The 16601-nt window shown below is 42.4% G+C and overlaps 1 protein-coding gene across 2 annotated transcripts in view; it reads right to left on the bottom strand.

The window, feature by feature from the left end:
* Window positions 1-16601, bottom strand: part of LOC115090608 (WASH complex subunit 1-like) — a 161863-nt gene that overhangs the window by 45811 nt on the left and 99451 nt on the right. For both annotated transcript variants that reach the window (XM_029599948.1, XM_029599949.1), the window contains exons 3-4: window positions 8473-8584; window positions 7709-7855 (exon numbers count right to left, since the gene is read on the bottom strand). In XM_029599948.1, coding sequence (XP_029455808.1) covers window positions 7709-7855; window positions 8473-8584 — 259 coding nt within the window. The remainder of the gene's footprint in view (window positions 1-7708; window positions 7856-8472; window positions 8585-16601) is intronic.

Raw genomic sequence — 16601 nt, 5'->3', positions numbered from 1 at the left:
CCAAGCCCTTTCGGACCTGCAGCTTAGGATCAGCATGGAGCAGCAGGCTGGCCTGAGGATGAGGGCAGATGGAGGCCTTGACACGAAGACATGAGACTATGACTAGGGCGAAGACATGACAGACTAAGGCTGATGCGAAGACATGACACCAAGGCTGATGCGAAGACATGACACCAAGGCTGATGCGAAGACATGACACCAAGGCTGATGCAAAGACATGACACCAAGGCTGATGCGAAGACATGACACCAAGGCTGATGCGAAGACATCACAGATAAAACAAGGAACTTGACGAAGTCCAGACGAGACGAGAAGCTGGGAAGGTAGACATTGGCACTGTCTCTCAGGGCACCCTACTCAGCCCACCTTCATGGGCGGACCCAATGGGCTGGTAGCGGACCACCCTGTCCCACTGCGCGCCCTACACAGCCCAAGGAGGCTGGTCATGGACCACGCGGAGAGCGGGACAAGCGCAGGAAGGAATCCAGCCAAGACGGAACTTCGACAACGGAGCCGATGTCATCCGGAGCACCACAAAGGCTGGCAGGACAGGACGGCTCAGGAGCACAGGACAAGAGTCCACTGCTGGCATCTCCACAGACAGAAACGTGTCACCCGGAGATCCACAGCCGGCAGAACGGGAGGCTCAAGAGCACAAGAACAAACACCAAGGAGGGCTGGAACACCAGGAAGCGAGACATCAGGAAACCTGGACGAGGACCTCAGGAGACGAAGACATGACAAGAAGCAGACGAGACGAGGAGCTCCATGAAGAACACCAAGGACCTGTTGGAGCACTGGAAGGCAGAATCCTCCAGGAGCGAAGAAACTCCGATACAAGGCCAAGACGGAATGCAGGAACAGCCCTTTTATAGGGCTGACACAGGAAACAGTCTCAAGGTGGGGCCCAGGGCATATCCGGCCGTGGGCCCTTTAAATCTTGTATAGAGGCACGGCCGCACGCCTAGGAGGAAGCAGGAAGCTGTGCAGGACATGGACAGCGGTCCTGCACCGACGTCAACGTCGCAGAGCAGCAGGGCTGGGCCTAGAGGCAGGCCCCGATGATGGCAGCGGCTCCTGCCGCTGCAGGAGGCCCCGAAGGTGGATCCAGCTGCCAATTCAGCTCGGGGCTTGCGGCCTCCAGCCGCGAAGATAAACGGGATGTCGGCAGCGGCCTCCTGCCGCGAAGAAGCACGGTGGCATGCCCGCCGTGCCAGGAAGGCAGGACAAAGTTCGCGGCTCCTGCCGCGGTGAAGAAGCAGGACTGACTGCGGTACCAGCCGTGAAGAACATCGGCGGCTCTGCACCACGATGGAGAAGTCAGCAGCAGAAGCACGGTGAGGAGCCTGCTCGCGGGGAAGCCCGCGGGCAGAGTTCATAACAGGTAACTTCTTTACAAATATCTTGTATCAAAGCAGAAAGCTATTTTAGTGACAGCTGTCCATATTTGATGTGTTGTCACTCTGCATGGGAGATGTTTTCTTGTATTTTTAAAGCAGAAAGTAATGCAGTCTGACAGCTATGCTGACACATCCGGTTTGGTTACAGGATGACATTGCTTGACTGGATTAAATGAGACTAGTAGCTGAGAAGTTTTTTGTAGAAAGCTCTCCTACAGTCCAAGGGATTAAACTTTTATTCTACATGCAAGGTATGAGGCTTTGGGGGAAATATCGGGAGGTTTATTTTCCAATTAATGTGGACTTGGGTAACAACTTTCAGCAGGAATTTAGAATGAGTTCCAAGTATTACCCTATATTTGCATATATGGAGAATGTATTACTAGTGCTTGCAGTTCACTTGTTTTTCAAGCTGAAGTGACAGCTATGAGAAAAATAACCTTCCAGATTAGGAATTTCACATGATTATTTGCCATTAGTTCAAAAGGAGGCTTCATTAAACTTGACAAAGCCACATTCAGATCCCACTGATGATCCTTTATAGGAGAGTATAGGTGGAAAAGACCTTTTATGAACCTCGTTATCATAAGAATTCTGGAAACTGGGAGGTCTTCAGAATGATAGCGATAATCAGCTATTGCACTTAAGCGAACTCTCACAGAATTGGACTTTAATCCTGATTTAGATAAATGAAGAAGGTATCTGAACAACATGGAGGTTTTATACTGGAAACAGTTTTGGTTGCTTGATTTACAGCAGAGAAAAAACCTTTTCCATTTGAAACTGTAGGAACATCCAGTGGATGGTTTCCTTGCAGCTAACACCACTTTTTTACCTCAGATGGGAGAGATATGCCATTAAGGACCAGAGCTCAACAGCTATGCTAGAGAATGAAGTTTGGGGTGAAACAAGGACCCACTGAATTGGGTTAGTAGAAATAGGAACATTGTGAGATTAAATAATCAAACTATTGACAGCCTTTGAAGCCAAGGAAATCAAGCGTGGTACAGCCAGAAAGGAACTATTAGGATCATCTCAACCCTGTTCTGATGTAACTTCAGAATTGTCTTTGCAATTAGTGGATGTGAGGGAAACGTATAAGAGACCTTGTGACCAAGAGACTGCAACGGCGTCTGATACTATGGCATCCAAATCCAGTCTCCTGAAACAATATCTTAGAAGTCTGTGGATGAACAGAAGAACAAATATCTATTTGTGATGTTCCCCAATGTTTGAAAATGTTTCATAGGATGTACTGGTATAGAGACCATTCGTGAGGTTGGAGGTGACTTAGGGAGTCTGCTATGGTATTTAAACTTCCTGGTAGATGAATACTTGTTTATTGTGCTTCTTGACAGACTGAAGGATCCTGTTCTTCCTTGATTGTTTATATAATAAATTGTTACTCTATTGTCTTATTTTGAACAATCATTCCCCTTATGAATGCTTCAAAAGCTGTCAGAGTTCTGAAAACAGCTTTTAATTACATAAGATTTATATGAAGCTTTCGCTTCTGTTTGGTCCATATTCCTCCAGTACTGGCATTGTCTAGCCTGTACTGGAGGAATATGTGCAGCCCAGGACTGACTGAACACGTCTGTCATCACAGTCTTTTAAATCAGAGGTTGATGAAATAACTGTCCCTTCAGCAAATGTGGTGGATGAAACCATTTGAGAGCATGTATTACAGGGCGGGTTAGAAGAATCTTGTAAGACAAGAGGTTGAGAATGCTGATTCCAGTGACATTTTAGATGCCACTAAGCCATTCTTATGTGCAATCTCACAAAGGGAATAACATGGATTGTTGTTGTCATATGCCCCAGAATCTTCATAAACTTCCTTGCTGAGACACTTTTATGGTAGTAGAGAGCTTATTCCTTGTTGTAAAATTGACAACTGATCCTTTAGAATTCAATACGGAATATGGGGAAACGTCAGCAGAAGTTTAACAAAATTTAACCAGAAGCCTTTGAGAATAATGTTAAAAAAAATCAATTGGCAGACTTCCGGGCATGCTCTGAACCAGTCAGCAGCTGCTTGACTGAGCTCCTGCCAATTCTTTCATATTTTTTGCCTGGTTTTGCTATTTTTCATGACTCTTCGGTATATAATGTCACAATCTAAAGAAATAAACAATCAATCCCCTCGAGGTGGACTGACCAAGAAAACAAATCCAAAACTAAGAAACCAAGCAGTAAAGCCCATGAGGAATCTATGAGGCCTGTAGAAGACCTGCTTACTGAGGACGAGATGTCAACAGATATGTGAGATGTGGGGGTAAGCAAGAAGTACTTGCATGATTTAATGGATAGTTTTGCTGAAAAAATATCTAGCAAATTAGACAGTCACCTCTGCATAATTGCTGAAAAAGTGGCTAACCTAGTCCAGACTGTTCAAGATCAGTCGGAAAGAATCGATGACCATGACATGAAAGTTACCGATCTGAAAATGTCTGTCATGTCCACCAGGGCAAAATTGAATAAGTTGGATAAGAATTATACCGGCCTATTGGAGCAAATTGATGATCTTGAGAAACATTCGCGCCACTGCAATATTCAAATACTTGGCTAAAGGAAATGATGCAGTTAGCTTCTTTTCAATCTGGCTGCCTGAGATCCTGCAACTCGAAAATGGCGGAGGCTACATTAAGCTTGATTGGGCACATCTTGCGCTGGCTCCAGCTCCAGCATCCGCTGCTAGGTTGAGAGCTTTGATTATAAAATTACATAATTATATTGATAAGCAATTAAAATTGAATGTTGCCTGCAAACTTCAGGACATACGTTATCAGGGGAGTCAGATCTTGATATTTCAGGATCTTTCTCCTGATCTCCAAAGAAAGACGCAAGCTTCTGCTGTTAAAAAAGATCTACAAAAATGTAATCTTCACTATGCTTTATTATACCCTGCCAAATTGAAAATATTTCATGGTGATACCTCTATGACAGTTGACACGGTTAAGACCTGCAGAAAAATGGATAAGGGATCGCTGGAGAGACCTCGTGGATGAGGCCTAAATGTGGCTTGTGTATATTTTTCTTGTGTCTGATTCCAGTTTCATTGGCAGGAGAAGCAGCCGAGTTGATTTGGACTGATTTAACTGCTTTGGAGAAGTCCATCTAGCCAATGCTTAACACAAGTTATTTTTCTTTTTATATTTTTCAATTTAGCGTCTCTGGACTGCACTTTAAATTTGCATGGTCTCTTTATTCTGATTAGCACTTTCCAGACTTCTGTTCACCAGCAATGGATTATAGCCTGATCTATTTTTTTGCCTGGTGTAGCCCACACTATTATCCTACTTTGGTGGTTTAAGTTTTCTTTTTCATTTGACTTGCTGTATGATTTCTGCCATGGCTGATAGAAACCTTCATGAGCTCAATCTGAGGAGTCTGTGGTCTTCCATTTAATGTCCTGCCACACTTTGTTTGGATCAACATAAAGACCTGCTGTCGAAGAAGGGAGGTTTTTTTGTGTTCCTTTCCTTTATATCTTTCTGTTTACTGTTCAGCAGAGACTGCAACAAAGGACTTTGCAATTCAATTCAATGTGTGTCTCAGTTACAGATATTTTCCCATGGTTTTTCTGTGTGGCTGTATTTTTTCCATTTATTATTTTTTTCTTCTTGCTGCAGCAATGAACTGAAATGCAGCAAACTGGAACCAGAATTGGTGATGCATGTGACTTCCTTTATCTGTGACTCAATGATGTTGGTGTCACATGCATTGGTGCCAAATGCTTCAGAGCCATGCCGCTTGGGTCATAGAAACATAGAAAGGACAGCAGAAAAGGTCCAAATGGTCCATCCAGTCTGCCCAATAAGTTTATGGTAGTATCTGCTGCACAGTGTAGGTTATCCCATGTTTACCAGTTTCCCAGACCATAAAAATCAGGGCCCTCATTGGTTGCTGTTTGAATCCAATTCCCCATTACCCCCATGCTTATCAGTTTCCCACACCATAAAAGTCAGGGCCCTCGCTGTTGAATCCAATTCCCTGTTATGCCTTGCTGAAGTAGAGAGCAAATTATCAGTCTTATTGGTTAAGGGTAGTAACCGCCACATCAGCAAGTTACTCCCATAATTCTTTCCCCAGACCGTAAACGTTGGAGCCCTCGTTGGTTGCTGTACGAATCCAATTCTCCTTTCCCCCTGCTGTTGAACCAGAGAGCAATGATGGAGTTGCATCAACAGTATCAAGGCTTATTGGTTACAGGTAGTAACCGCCGCACCATCAAGTTACTCCATGCACTCTTTTCTTCATTTCCATTCTTTAGCCTTTAGGGATCCACAGACTGTTGGCACCAAGGATCTTGATATGGATGGGGTGAAGTGTTTCCATGACTCATTATGTTTTTGCACCGCTTAATGGTCTCGATGCCATAATTGATAAGTGGATGGGGACCTTTCCTTACCTCCATGAAAAAAGTGCAGTGCTTCAGCGACTGAGGATTTTTCCTTAAGTGCTAGTTCACCAGAAGAACAGACTTGCTTTTTTGTAGTGGTGAGGTCGTGTAGGTCAGCTTATTCTGTCTGCATCTAATGGCCCACGGGGACATTTTTCTACAGGCCTCACAGTCAGTTTGTTGAGGGATAGACCCAGGCATCTTAAGCAGAGATTGTGTTACATTTTGCGGCTCACAGGACTGCCCCACAAGCTGACGCACTCACCCCAGCTGCTGCCCGATGCTGCTGGAGGCCTCCTGTTGTGGCAGGATGCCACCATTGGTGCATGCCACTGACCACCGCTGATGCTGCTATCCCAGCCAGGCTGTCGCCTCCCCTTAGGCAAGTGTGCGTGTGCGCATATAATATACACCCTGCGGTAAGAAAGTTAGAACAGTGCCTCCAGATGACGTCAGCCCTATCAAGCTATTTAAGCAAAGGTCCTACAGCATTGCTTCATTTTAGCAACAGATCTACCTAGAACAGTGTGTGTTGCTCCTGCGTAGCCTTGCCTAGTCCAGTCTGTCTCATCCAGCCTTGACCTGCTCTGCCTGTCTGTCTTGTCAAGTGCTTGTTTGTCTTCGTCCATCCTTGGCCTGACTTCCTGATTCTGAATTCTTGCTTTGGACCTGACCACAACTGCCTGCAGCTGGCCCTGACCTGCCTCCCTACAGGTTGATTCCTTGGGTTCTGGCATCTAAGTGCCACCTAAGTGCCAGAACCCAAGGAATCAACCTGTGGGGGAGGCAGCTAGTATAAGCGAAGCTCCAAGCCTGTCCCGCATCAGGGTGCGCTCGCCAGCTGTCGGCATAGGCCTAGTAGGCTTGCCTACGAGGCTGCGTAAACTACGCCACACCATAAAGGGCTCACACCTTCGCAAGTCATTACATCATAGAGATCTACTGCTGCCATTTTGTGGCCACATTTTGCACACAACTGAAATGGTTGTTTACTTGAAATTATGAAGTAAATTAATTCAAATTAAATCCTTTTATTTTTATTTTATAATACAAATAGGAATGAAAAATTAGAAAGAAAACACTACAAGAAAATGAAAAAAAAAATCAAGAAACAAATCTGAGAAAGTCACGTGGCTGGTGAGAGAGCAGTTTTTCATCTTTAGTCAGCGGAAGAAAATCTACTGAAGAGACAATTGACTACCATGTAAGCTCAAAAAGGTTTACCTTCTGAGCTTACAGACAGCAGGTCTGTGCCAGTACAGTCTGATGACATCACTCACTTGAGTGGCTGATTTTTGTCCTGCTTATTCACCTAGAATGGGGCTTTCCTTATAGTCCATTTTCCCGTTTGGTATCCAGATGTCGCACTCTGCTGAGACCAATTGAAAACTGGACAGGAAAGACCACTGCAACAGCAGTAGGAGGAAAAGGCAGCAGAAAAATAAGTCTCATGATAACATCTCATGAAAGCTGCTGATCTCATTACACTTCCAAGCAGCGGTAAGCCATAGATCATGACTGCAGTCGGCTGTAATAGAAATGCTATTGTCTATCATTACTATTTAATTTACTGATATTTGCATAAAACTAATTAGTCCTCCATTTCACTTTTTTGACTTGTGTAAACAAATTGCTTTTAGTTATCTTGCTATCACTCTGCTTCAGCTATATACGTTTTTCATGCCCTTTTCTATACTTTATTTATTTATTTTAATATCTTTTATATACCGACGAACGTTGGGAACATCTCGTCGGTTTACAGAGAACAGAACTTAGCAACAGGCTTTACAATTATCACATGATTATAAGAGGAACAGTAGTTATAATAATTATTTGTTAAATCCCCTAATAAAAAGACGTAAATCTCATAGAAATAAATGCCATCATTCTGTCCTTTATTTACCTGTAATGTTTTCTCTTCCAGTTGCCGATGTTTACTCTGAATCTTGTGCCGTGGTTGCTTCTGAGAAGTTTGATCCTCAACACCTGCAAAAATCGAACTGTATTCCAGCAACTTATCTTGTGCTGGATACTTGGCACTAGAAAATACCTGTGAAGAAGTAAAAACAATTCAAACACATGAACAAAAGAAGGACAGTGACAAACTTCAAAAGTGCATGGGATAAACACAGAGGATCCCTAGTGGCAAGAGAATGGTAATGAACTCATTGGACAAGTTACAGCCCAAGGCAGCAATTATATAGCTGGATTGTACTTCCTGGATGGGATGGGGAAACCTGCACAGAGCAACAGTTGCAAGAGGATAGAATGGGAGTGGGAATTGGGTTCTATATGGGAATTTGACATACTTTAGGTAAATGCACATAAACTCATTGCTGGGCAGACTAGATGGGCTTTTTTGGTCTTCTTCTACCACCATTTACCATGTTATTATTACCATGTGTAGACAAGACACTATGTAAACACAAATGAAGCTTGATGACTTGGTGGACAGACATGAATGAAAAGTAGTCAAGGAAAGAAGTGTTTCCGCAGGATGAGAAGTCACCTGGGGACCACACACATGATCCCATTAGGTTATGGTGGAATGATGGTGATAACCGTACAGAATAAAGGCAAGAAAGAAAAACAGAAGTAGAACACAGAGGTAGAGAGAAGGAAAGAGAGGTTCACTCAAATCTCAACAGTCTCTTATAAAAGTTCTACCTTGATGGCCTTCTTGCTTCCTTTTATTTTCTTGATTTTGGCCTGAACAAGTGCGACTCTCTCATTTATTGACTGTAATTGGGTCCTATTGGTCTCCACACGCTGAGAGATCCTTAGAAATAAAACACATTTTCCAAAAATCAAAGCTCTTGTCTTAGAAAGCCATGGTTAATTATAAAATAACAAATTAAGCACTTGATCAAGTATGAAAAGCTGATGGTGGGGGATTGAGGAGAAAGGGTAGGGTGAAATAAATTTATAACAAAGTCAAGTTGGGCTGGAGATGGTGCCTTTGGAAGACTATTTATACTAGCCCAGTTTTTTCATCTTCTAACATAACTTAACATTTTTGACTGGTGTAATTAGATACTGTGATGAATTGCATGATTTTATTGTTATTCTTCAGTGGATCCTGAATTAAAAATGTTGGGATTCACTGTATCAGAGAACACAAGTGTCTCTGAAATTCCTCAAAAGTTACAGAGTTAATTTTTTGTTTTTAGTGAATAAAAAGAGAAATTAGTCCTTTGCTGGCCCTCATCCAATATAAAGCTCACTTCTTCACACAAATTTGTTAAAGTTTCCTGGGGTTTCTCTTTCATATATGTTAGACATGTTATCTTTTACAAATTAAGGCGTTAATTTTGGAGCATAATCTTGATGCACAATTTATTAGCAAGTCTTGGCACACTGAGAATAGGGTGCTGCTTAATCATATGTGTACCCCCCACCCCTGAAGTTTTACCTGAGAAGCACAAGCATAAGATGGAAAGAGATGGGGGGCCCATATATTGAACATCTTTTAACTTCATTAGATTATTATTAAATTTAAGCCAGGGGTGAAGTATATATTATTGCAAATTTTTCATTGGCTATTTTGTTTAGTTTATTTCCCCCTCCCCTCTCCAAGTCTTACTGCCTCTGCCATGTCGGAGTTAGCAGACATGTTGGATCTTCATTTCAAGTCCAATAATCTGATTATTTTAGGAGATTTTAACTTGCATATACATAAAGTTTCTGTAGCTGCCAGTGAGTTTCTTATTGTTATGAGGGTCAGTGGATTGTTCCACTTGGTTCAATCACTCACACATGTGGCAAGGCACATTTTAGACTTGTTATTTTCTCCAGAAGAATTAGTTAAGGCTGGTGTATTTATTCTTCCAATTCCATGGCCAGATCATGCTGCTTTGTTCTTTGAATTAAGAGCTGCGTGTATTAGAAATAAATATATTAGGGTTAAGAAAGTGTGAGGTTGAAAGAGTCTGAAAAGTGTCAAGATTTTTGGGCTAAGTCTTTTAATGTGATTGATTTAGATAATATAACTAGCCTTGTAGATAACTGGAATAATGCACTATCCAATACATATAGTAATGTAGCCCTGGAGAAAATAAAGTGGATAAGATCTCAAATTAAAACCACACTTTGGAATACAATGAGACTGAGAAATAAAAGGAGGAAACTAAGAAGTAAATGTCATTCACATAAGTCTAAGTCACATGGGAATAAAGATGGTTATTTATCAAATCTAAAAGATTACAGAGCTACAAGAGCATAGTATTCTAAACAGATAAAGAACTCCATAAATCAACCAAAGGAAATATTCTATGTCCTTAGTAATTTGATGAAAACAAGAAAAAAATCAGGGTGATCCAATTACTGATTGTGTGATTATGGATGATTACTTTGTTGATAAGATGAAAAATATATCTCATTTGCTGCCTTTAATATTAATCCCACTAATTTATCCTCTGCCTGTGGAGTCTTGTACAGTGGACACAGTTTGAACAGTTAATGATATCTGAAATTACTAAAATAATTTCTCAGTTGAAAGTAACCAGCTGTCCATTGGATCCCTGTCTATTCTGGGTAATTTGAAGTATACCTGTTTCATACACTCATCTTGTAAATATTTTTAACTCTTCATTGAATGAAAGATGTTTGCCTCATTGTTTGAAAAAGGTAGTAAGCTACCCAATAAAAAAGTATCCCAAACTACCATCTAGGGAGATTTCAAATTATCGGCCAATTTCTAATCTTCCTTCATTGATTAAAGTAATTAAAAATGGGTATTACTGCAGGAATAATTAGTCAAATTATTTATTTAGAATATTTTATATTACGGTCTTCAAAGTTGCATGATTCGATTTACAAAGAATATCATTTTATGGATGTAGACCAATATGTTTTTAGAAAAGAATGGGAGACAGACTCTGCTTCTTTCTTTTCTTGATTTCTTCCATATTTCTAGAGATAAATGGGGGGGGGGGGGGTGGCATTACTATTAATCTCATTAGACGTATCCACTGGGTACGCCACCGTATCATAATATCCTGTCGTTATGTTTGAAATCATTTGGAATATGTGGCACCATTTTAGAATGGTTTTCTTCATTTCTACTGAACCAAAAGTAGCAGATTAGTGTTAGATTCAAAAGTTCATTTTTGAGGATGTTGGAGTCAGGTTAACATACGGTGAGGCATATCACCGTACTATTTAATTTATATATACAACCATTTGGGAAGGTATTGTCTGACCTGGGGGAACACTATTATATATATGCTGATGATATTTCGTTTTGTGTACCATATAATTCTGATGGAACTCTCCTCCCTATAGATCTGCTAGATCACTGTTTTAGAGCTGTAACTAGCTGAATGGCTGCCAATAGCCTCTGTTTAAACTTGCAGAAACAGAAATTCTGAGGATCTGCACAACACCAGTGTTAGAGAGTGAATGTTCTGTGAATGTCAAAGATGTCAAATATTGATGCGAAATGAAACTAGAGATTTGGGAGTCAACTGGCCTCTCGTTTATGTCTAAGACTCAGATTAAAAAGGTAGCCAAAATAGCATTTTTTTTTAACTGTATATTATGGCCCTTGAGATATTTTATTTCCAGAGAAGATTATAGGCCTGGCTTCATTAAGCTGCTATATTTTATCATGCAAGGGACCCAATAACATTGGAGGGGGGGGGGGGGACACCTTCCTGCAATATTTTGACACTCCAACAACTTATTGCAGCAGAATTGCTGCATTGTTTTGTCTTGCAGTAAAAGTCTGGGAGAAAACAATATGGCAGAGGCCTATAAAAATCGTGATGGCGACCCCTAATGCATGACGCCACTATCACCTTAAAGGGCCCTGCGGCCCAAACCAATATTGCCCTGATAAGTAAAAAAAAAGTCACTGGGGGACATGTGACTGTTGTCCAGTCCTTGAACCTTGCCCCTGTCATGTCACGGGGCAAGGCCTGGTTGGCGCCATTTTGGAAAATAGCGCCAATCAGGCCCAGGGCACCCTGGGCCCTTACCTTTATTAAATTTATCCTGTCAGCTGTATGAACACCATTCTGCATTTAAAGTTTCATAAATTTATCCTGTCCCTCCCGACGCAGCCTTCGGGCGAAACACGGGGTCCGTGTCGGGGGACCCTAAAAAGAACTATTTCAATTTGGCATTTGAGCAATGGAGTTGCCGTATTGAAAATAAAACAAAATAATTTTTTCACATGAATTCAAAGTTTGGACCTTTAAATTCTTTGCATTCCTTTGGCATTGGACAATAAATGAAAAGATGAAATGAAATTAACCATCAGCCCACTGGTCTGAAGCCATCACATTCTAAGCTGGGCCAGTTGCACCATGAGAGCAGAACAGAGGCTGGGAAGAGGGACTAAATACCAAGATCACCAAAATACAGAGTGAGTCCCAATCAGGATTAATGACCAGCAATTACAGATAAAGCTGGGAAAAGGCTGAAATGATTCAGAGAAGAACAAAAAAAAAAAGTCACAAGTAAGAGGTGCGTTAATTGCATGTCAGAGTAAGTAGGAAACAGTAAAGTGCTATGCAAGACTGCTAATTTTTACATTTTGTTTTAGGCATGCTACCCACTTCTTCTGTGAGTCAGTAAGTCTGGGCAGTTTACTGGTACAGAAAAAAAAAGTACTCAAACTCAACTCCTGTCTTGTAGAGCTGTGTTTCCCAATCTTTTCAAACCCAAGGCATACCTACGTTAAAAAAAAAAAGTGTATGGCACACCAGTCTCCATAGGGCAGACAATACGGACAGGGAGATGAGCTGTATGGTGAAAAGAAGAGCTAGGGAAACACTAAAAACCTCACCAGGCTCGCTTCCAAATGTTAAAACAGAGGAGGCAGAGACAGATAACTCACCACATTGAGCCATTTCCCTCCATATACAAGTGCAAAGGAAGGGAGAAGTCAGTGTGGTGTGGGCAGCCAGCTTGATTAATTACCTCGGCTGCTGCACGTGACTGCCAGAACTCCTCCCCTGCTGCAGCTTCCAGCTCTCAGAACAGTCACATCCAGAGCTGAGGACATATACACCCGGTCTCACTCAGTCTGGGATAAGGCAGGCACTGGAAGCATTCAAGGGAGGAAGACTATGAGGAAGTAGTGTGTGCCACAAAAAGTGGGGCCTGGTTATTCATGTCCTGCATGCTGCCCAGTGATTATCACACTCCAAGGTTCATGCTAGGAAGAGGAGGCATTCATGATTTCACATCTCAGAAAAGTGCTCCTGCATGTTTAAAAGCCACCCCTGGTGACTCTTGCTGCTGTGAGGTTCTGTCAGCAGAGAACAGAAGCTGGTCTGGATCTGAGCATCTAGAGACCTTTTCATGGCACACTTGATCAAGTCTGAAGGTACATCATTGTGCCTTGGGCACACTGGTTGGGAAACACTGTTGCAAGAGTGAATTTTCACAGATAATTATGGAAAAACAACTTTTAAGCTAATAACACATGGGCCGATTCAGTAAAATGTGCTGGCGAGCTCCCGACACGCGTCCAGACCACTCTCCTGAGCACGCGATTCTGTATGCAAATGAGGGCCCGCGCTAATAAGGAGGCGCTAGGGACACTAGCGCGTCCCTAGCACCTCCTTATTGGCAGAAGCGGTGGCTGTCAGCGGGTTTGACAGCTGACACTCAATTTTACCGGCGTCGGTTGTCGAACCTGCTGACATTCATGGGTTTGGAAAACGGACTCCGGCAAAACTGAGCGTCTGTTTTCCAACCCACGGGCAGTTTTTTGTTATTTTTTTAAGATTTTTTATTTTTTTTTTATTTTTGGGGCCTCTGACTTAATATCCCTATAAAATCCATAAATAAATAAATAAATAAATATTAAGTCGGAGGGTGTACAGAAAAGCAATTTTTTTCTGCTTTTCTGTACACTTTACCAGTGCTGGCCGAAATTAATGCCAGCCTTTGGGCAGGCGTTAATTTCCGAGAGTAAATTGTGCGGCTTGGCTGCACATTTTATTTTCTGTATCACGCAGGACTAACTAATAGGCTCATCAACATGCATTTGCATGTTGAGGGTGCTATTAGTTTCGGGGGAGGGATTGGACACGCGTTTTCCACGCGCTATTACCCCTTACTGCAGCGGTTCTCAACCAGTGTGTCGCCAAGCACTGGCAGGTGTGTCACGGCTCCCGGTGTTCCACCGCCTCGCATGTGCTTCCCTTCTCCCTAGGGCGGGGCTGAAGAATTCAGAGACGCTGTGTGCCACCGCTGGAGGCCATGCCGGCAGGGCCAAAGAGTAGAGAGACCTGTGCGCCGCCGCCAGTGGGTCTGAAGAATGGTGAGACGCTGCGCGCCAATGCTGGAGGCCAGGCTGGCAGGGCCGAAGAGTAGAGAGATGCTGTGCGCTGCCGCTGACGGCTGAAGAGTGGAGTGATCTGTGCGCCGCTGCCAGAGGCCAGGCCTGCGGGGCCGAAGAGCAGAGAGACCCTGCGCACCACGGGAGGCGGCTGGAGAGACGTTGCACATGGCCAGAGGCGGCTGAGAAGCAGAGGCCAGGCTTATTGGGCCAAACATTGAGAAGAGGCTCCATGTGAGCTTGTGTGTGGTAGAATGGGTGCTTGGGTCCATGAGTGAGCGCTGTGTGTGTGTGTGGTAGAATGGGTGCCTGGATCCGTGTGTGTGTGTGTGTGTGTGTGTGTGTGTGTGTGTGTGTATGATAGAATGGGTGCCTGGATCCATGAGTGAGCGCTTGTGTGTGTGTGTGTGTGGTAGAATGGGTGGCTGGATCCATGAGTGGAAGCTTTGTGTGTGTGTGGTAGAATGGGTGCCTGAGTGCAAGCTTGTGTGTGTGTGGTACAATGGGTGCCTGGGTGGCAGTGTGTGTGTGTGGTTGTAAGTGACAGAGTATGTGTGTGATTGAGAGAGACTGGTCAGGGAGGTGACTGGTGTGTATGTGTGCTTGAGAGAGACAGAAACTGGTCAGGGAGGTAACGGGTGTGCGTGTGGGAGAGACAGACTGGTCAGGGAGGTGACTGGTGTGTGTGTGTGTGAGGAAGAGATACTAGTTAGGGAAGTTACTGGTCTGTGTAAGACAGAGAATGGTTGTGGGCCCTAAGGCAGCTTTATAAGTTTATTTTTCTTGATTGACTGCCATTTTAATTATTGGGTATTATGTGATGTGTCTGCTGTTTTGAAATATTTTATTGATATTTGGACAATTTTTAATCATTTTTAATCATTTTTAATTGTTGGATGTTATTCTGTTCATCGGCTGTTTTGTAACATTTATTAGTATAGTTTTACAATTATTTCTAAGTGGGTATCTATCTATAGCAGCTTGGCTTGTTCTGTTTTCCTAATAGGAAATGTATTAGTGTTTAGGGCCTGGTTAAATATTTGTAGTGGTAAATTACTGCCTTTTCATAAGGAGGGGCATTGTGCTTGCCAGTAAAGAGTTTGTTTTGCTTTTACTGAGATGTCATCAGATCCAGAATATCTTTTTTTGTATGGTGAGCTGTACGGGTAATGCCCTAGTTCTGCTCTGCACCCATTTTTGGGGGTCGAGGGGATTCCTGAGGATGCAGAATGTATATTTACATTTTACCTGTGACGGTCACATGTTCAGTGTGTCACGCATGTGAGAACCATCTGTCAGGTGTGTCCCGGCCAAAAAAAGGTTGAGAACCACTGCCTTACCTTATAAGGGTAATAATAGCGTGTCGAAAACGTGCGTCCAAACAGGGGCTAACGGTGAGCTCAGCCTGAGCGCACCGTACTGAATCAGCCTGACAGAGAGAAGGATTCAGCACCTAAATAATGGTCAACTTTTTCATTCATTCTCATTTGTTCAACTCCTGTGTAAATCTGTATAAAAGTTTGTCCATGTAACATTCTGAGCTTTGCCAATGCTAGTCCAACAGAAAACAGAAAATAACTAGTAACCTGAAATTTGCAAGATGCTAGGTGGTAGCAGGATCAAACAGGTACTTAATTAAAAACGGGTAACAAGCTAGTCTTTCAGACTCCACATCCAGCCCCACTCTTCACTATATTAGCAGGAGCAAAACAAAAAAAAAAAGCTTGTAACAAAAAGAAACTGGTTATTTAAGTGCGTAACAGGAAAGCACTTAATGTTCATTAAAGAATGGCAACGTCAACTGCTGTTCTGACAAGGGGGCAAGTTAGATTGCAGGTTTTCACTAGAAATCTGAAAAGAACTTGCATGGTTCTGTGAAAGAAATAGAAAAATAGTTTTCCTTCTCTTTTCACTCTAATTTCAGCTCCAAATAAACATAATCAAACTTTGCAGTGTGGCTGAGTATCAACTCCTACAGTGAGAATTGCGGAGAGGAAAAGCGTAATTCATTATTCTTTCCTCAATTTCAAGGTGAATCAATCAAATCAAATGTAATCAACCTTACTTTCTCAATTAATGACTAATTATTATCCTAATCAATGTTTATTACAGTTGATTACTACTTGATCCTGGCTCACAGCAGCAGGTGCTATCATTTATCTCCTGGTCAGACACTAAGCTTCCCAATTCTGAGAGCTTGTCCCCAGTCTTTGTACAACACAGTATCAAGGTTCTACCATACAAGTCTATCTCCAATTTGTATTTTTTAGAAGAAACATTCATCCAATCAGTAATATAAAAGTTTTTGGGGGTTTTTTTGGTTAAAAAAACTCATTGTTAGGTGCAAACTTAACAAAATACATGGAACTTGCAAGTCCCTATAGCTTCATGCAACAGATTCATTGACAGGGCTGCAGAGAAGCTATATATTTCAGATATATGCAGGAAATGTTCAGTCTAATTGACTAATCTGATTGTTTTCAGTAAACATGCTAGCAGGTAC

Source organism: Rhinatrema bivittatum, chromosome 4 (genome assembly GCF_901001135.1).
Source record: "Rhinatrema bivittatum chromosome 4, aRhiBiv1.1, whole genome shotgun sequence".
NCBI classification, from domain to species: domain Eukaryota; kingdom Metazoa; phylum Chordata; class Amphibia; order Gymnophiona; family Rhinatrematidae; genus Rhinatrema; species Rhinatrema bivittatum.
The sequence above is the reverse complement of the archived record's forward strand: the minus strand, read 5'-3'. Positions and strand labels throughout refer to the sequence as shown.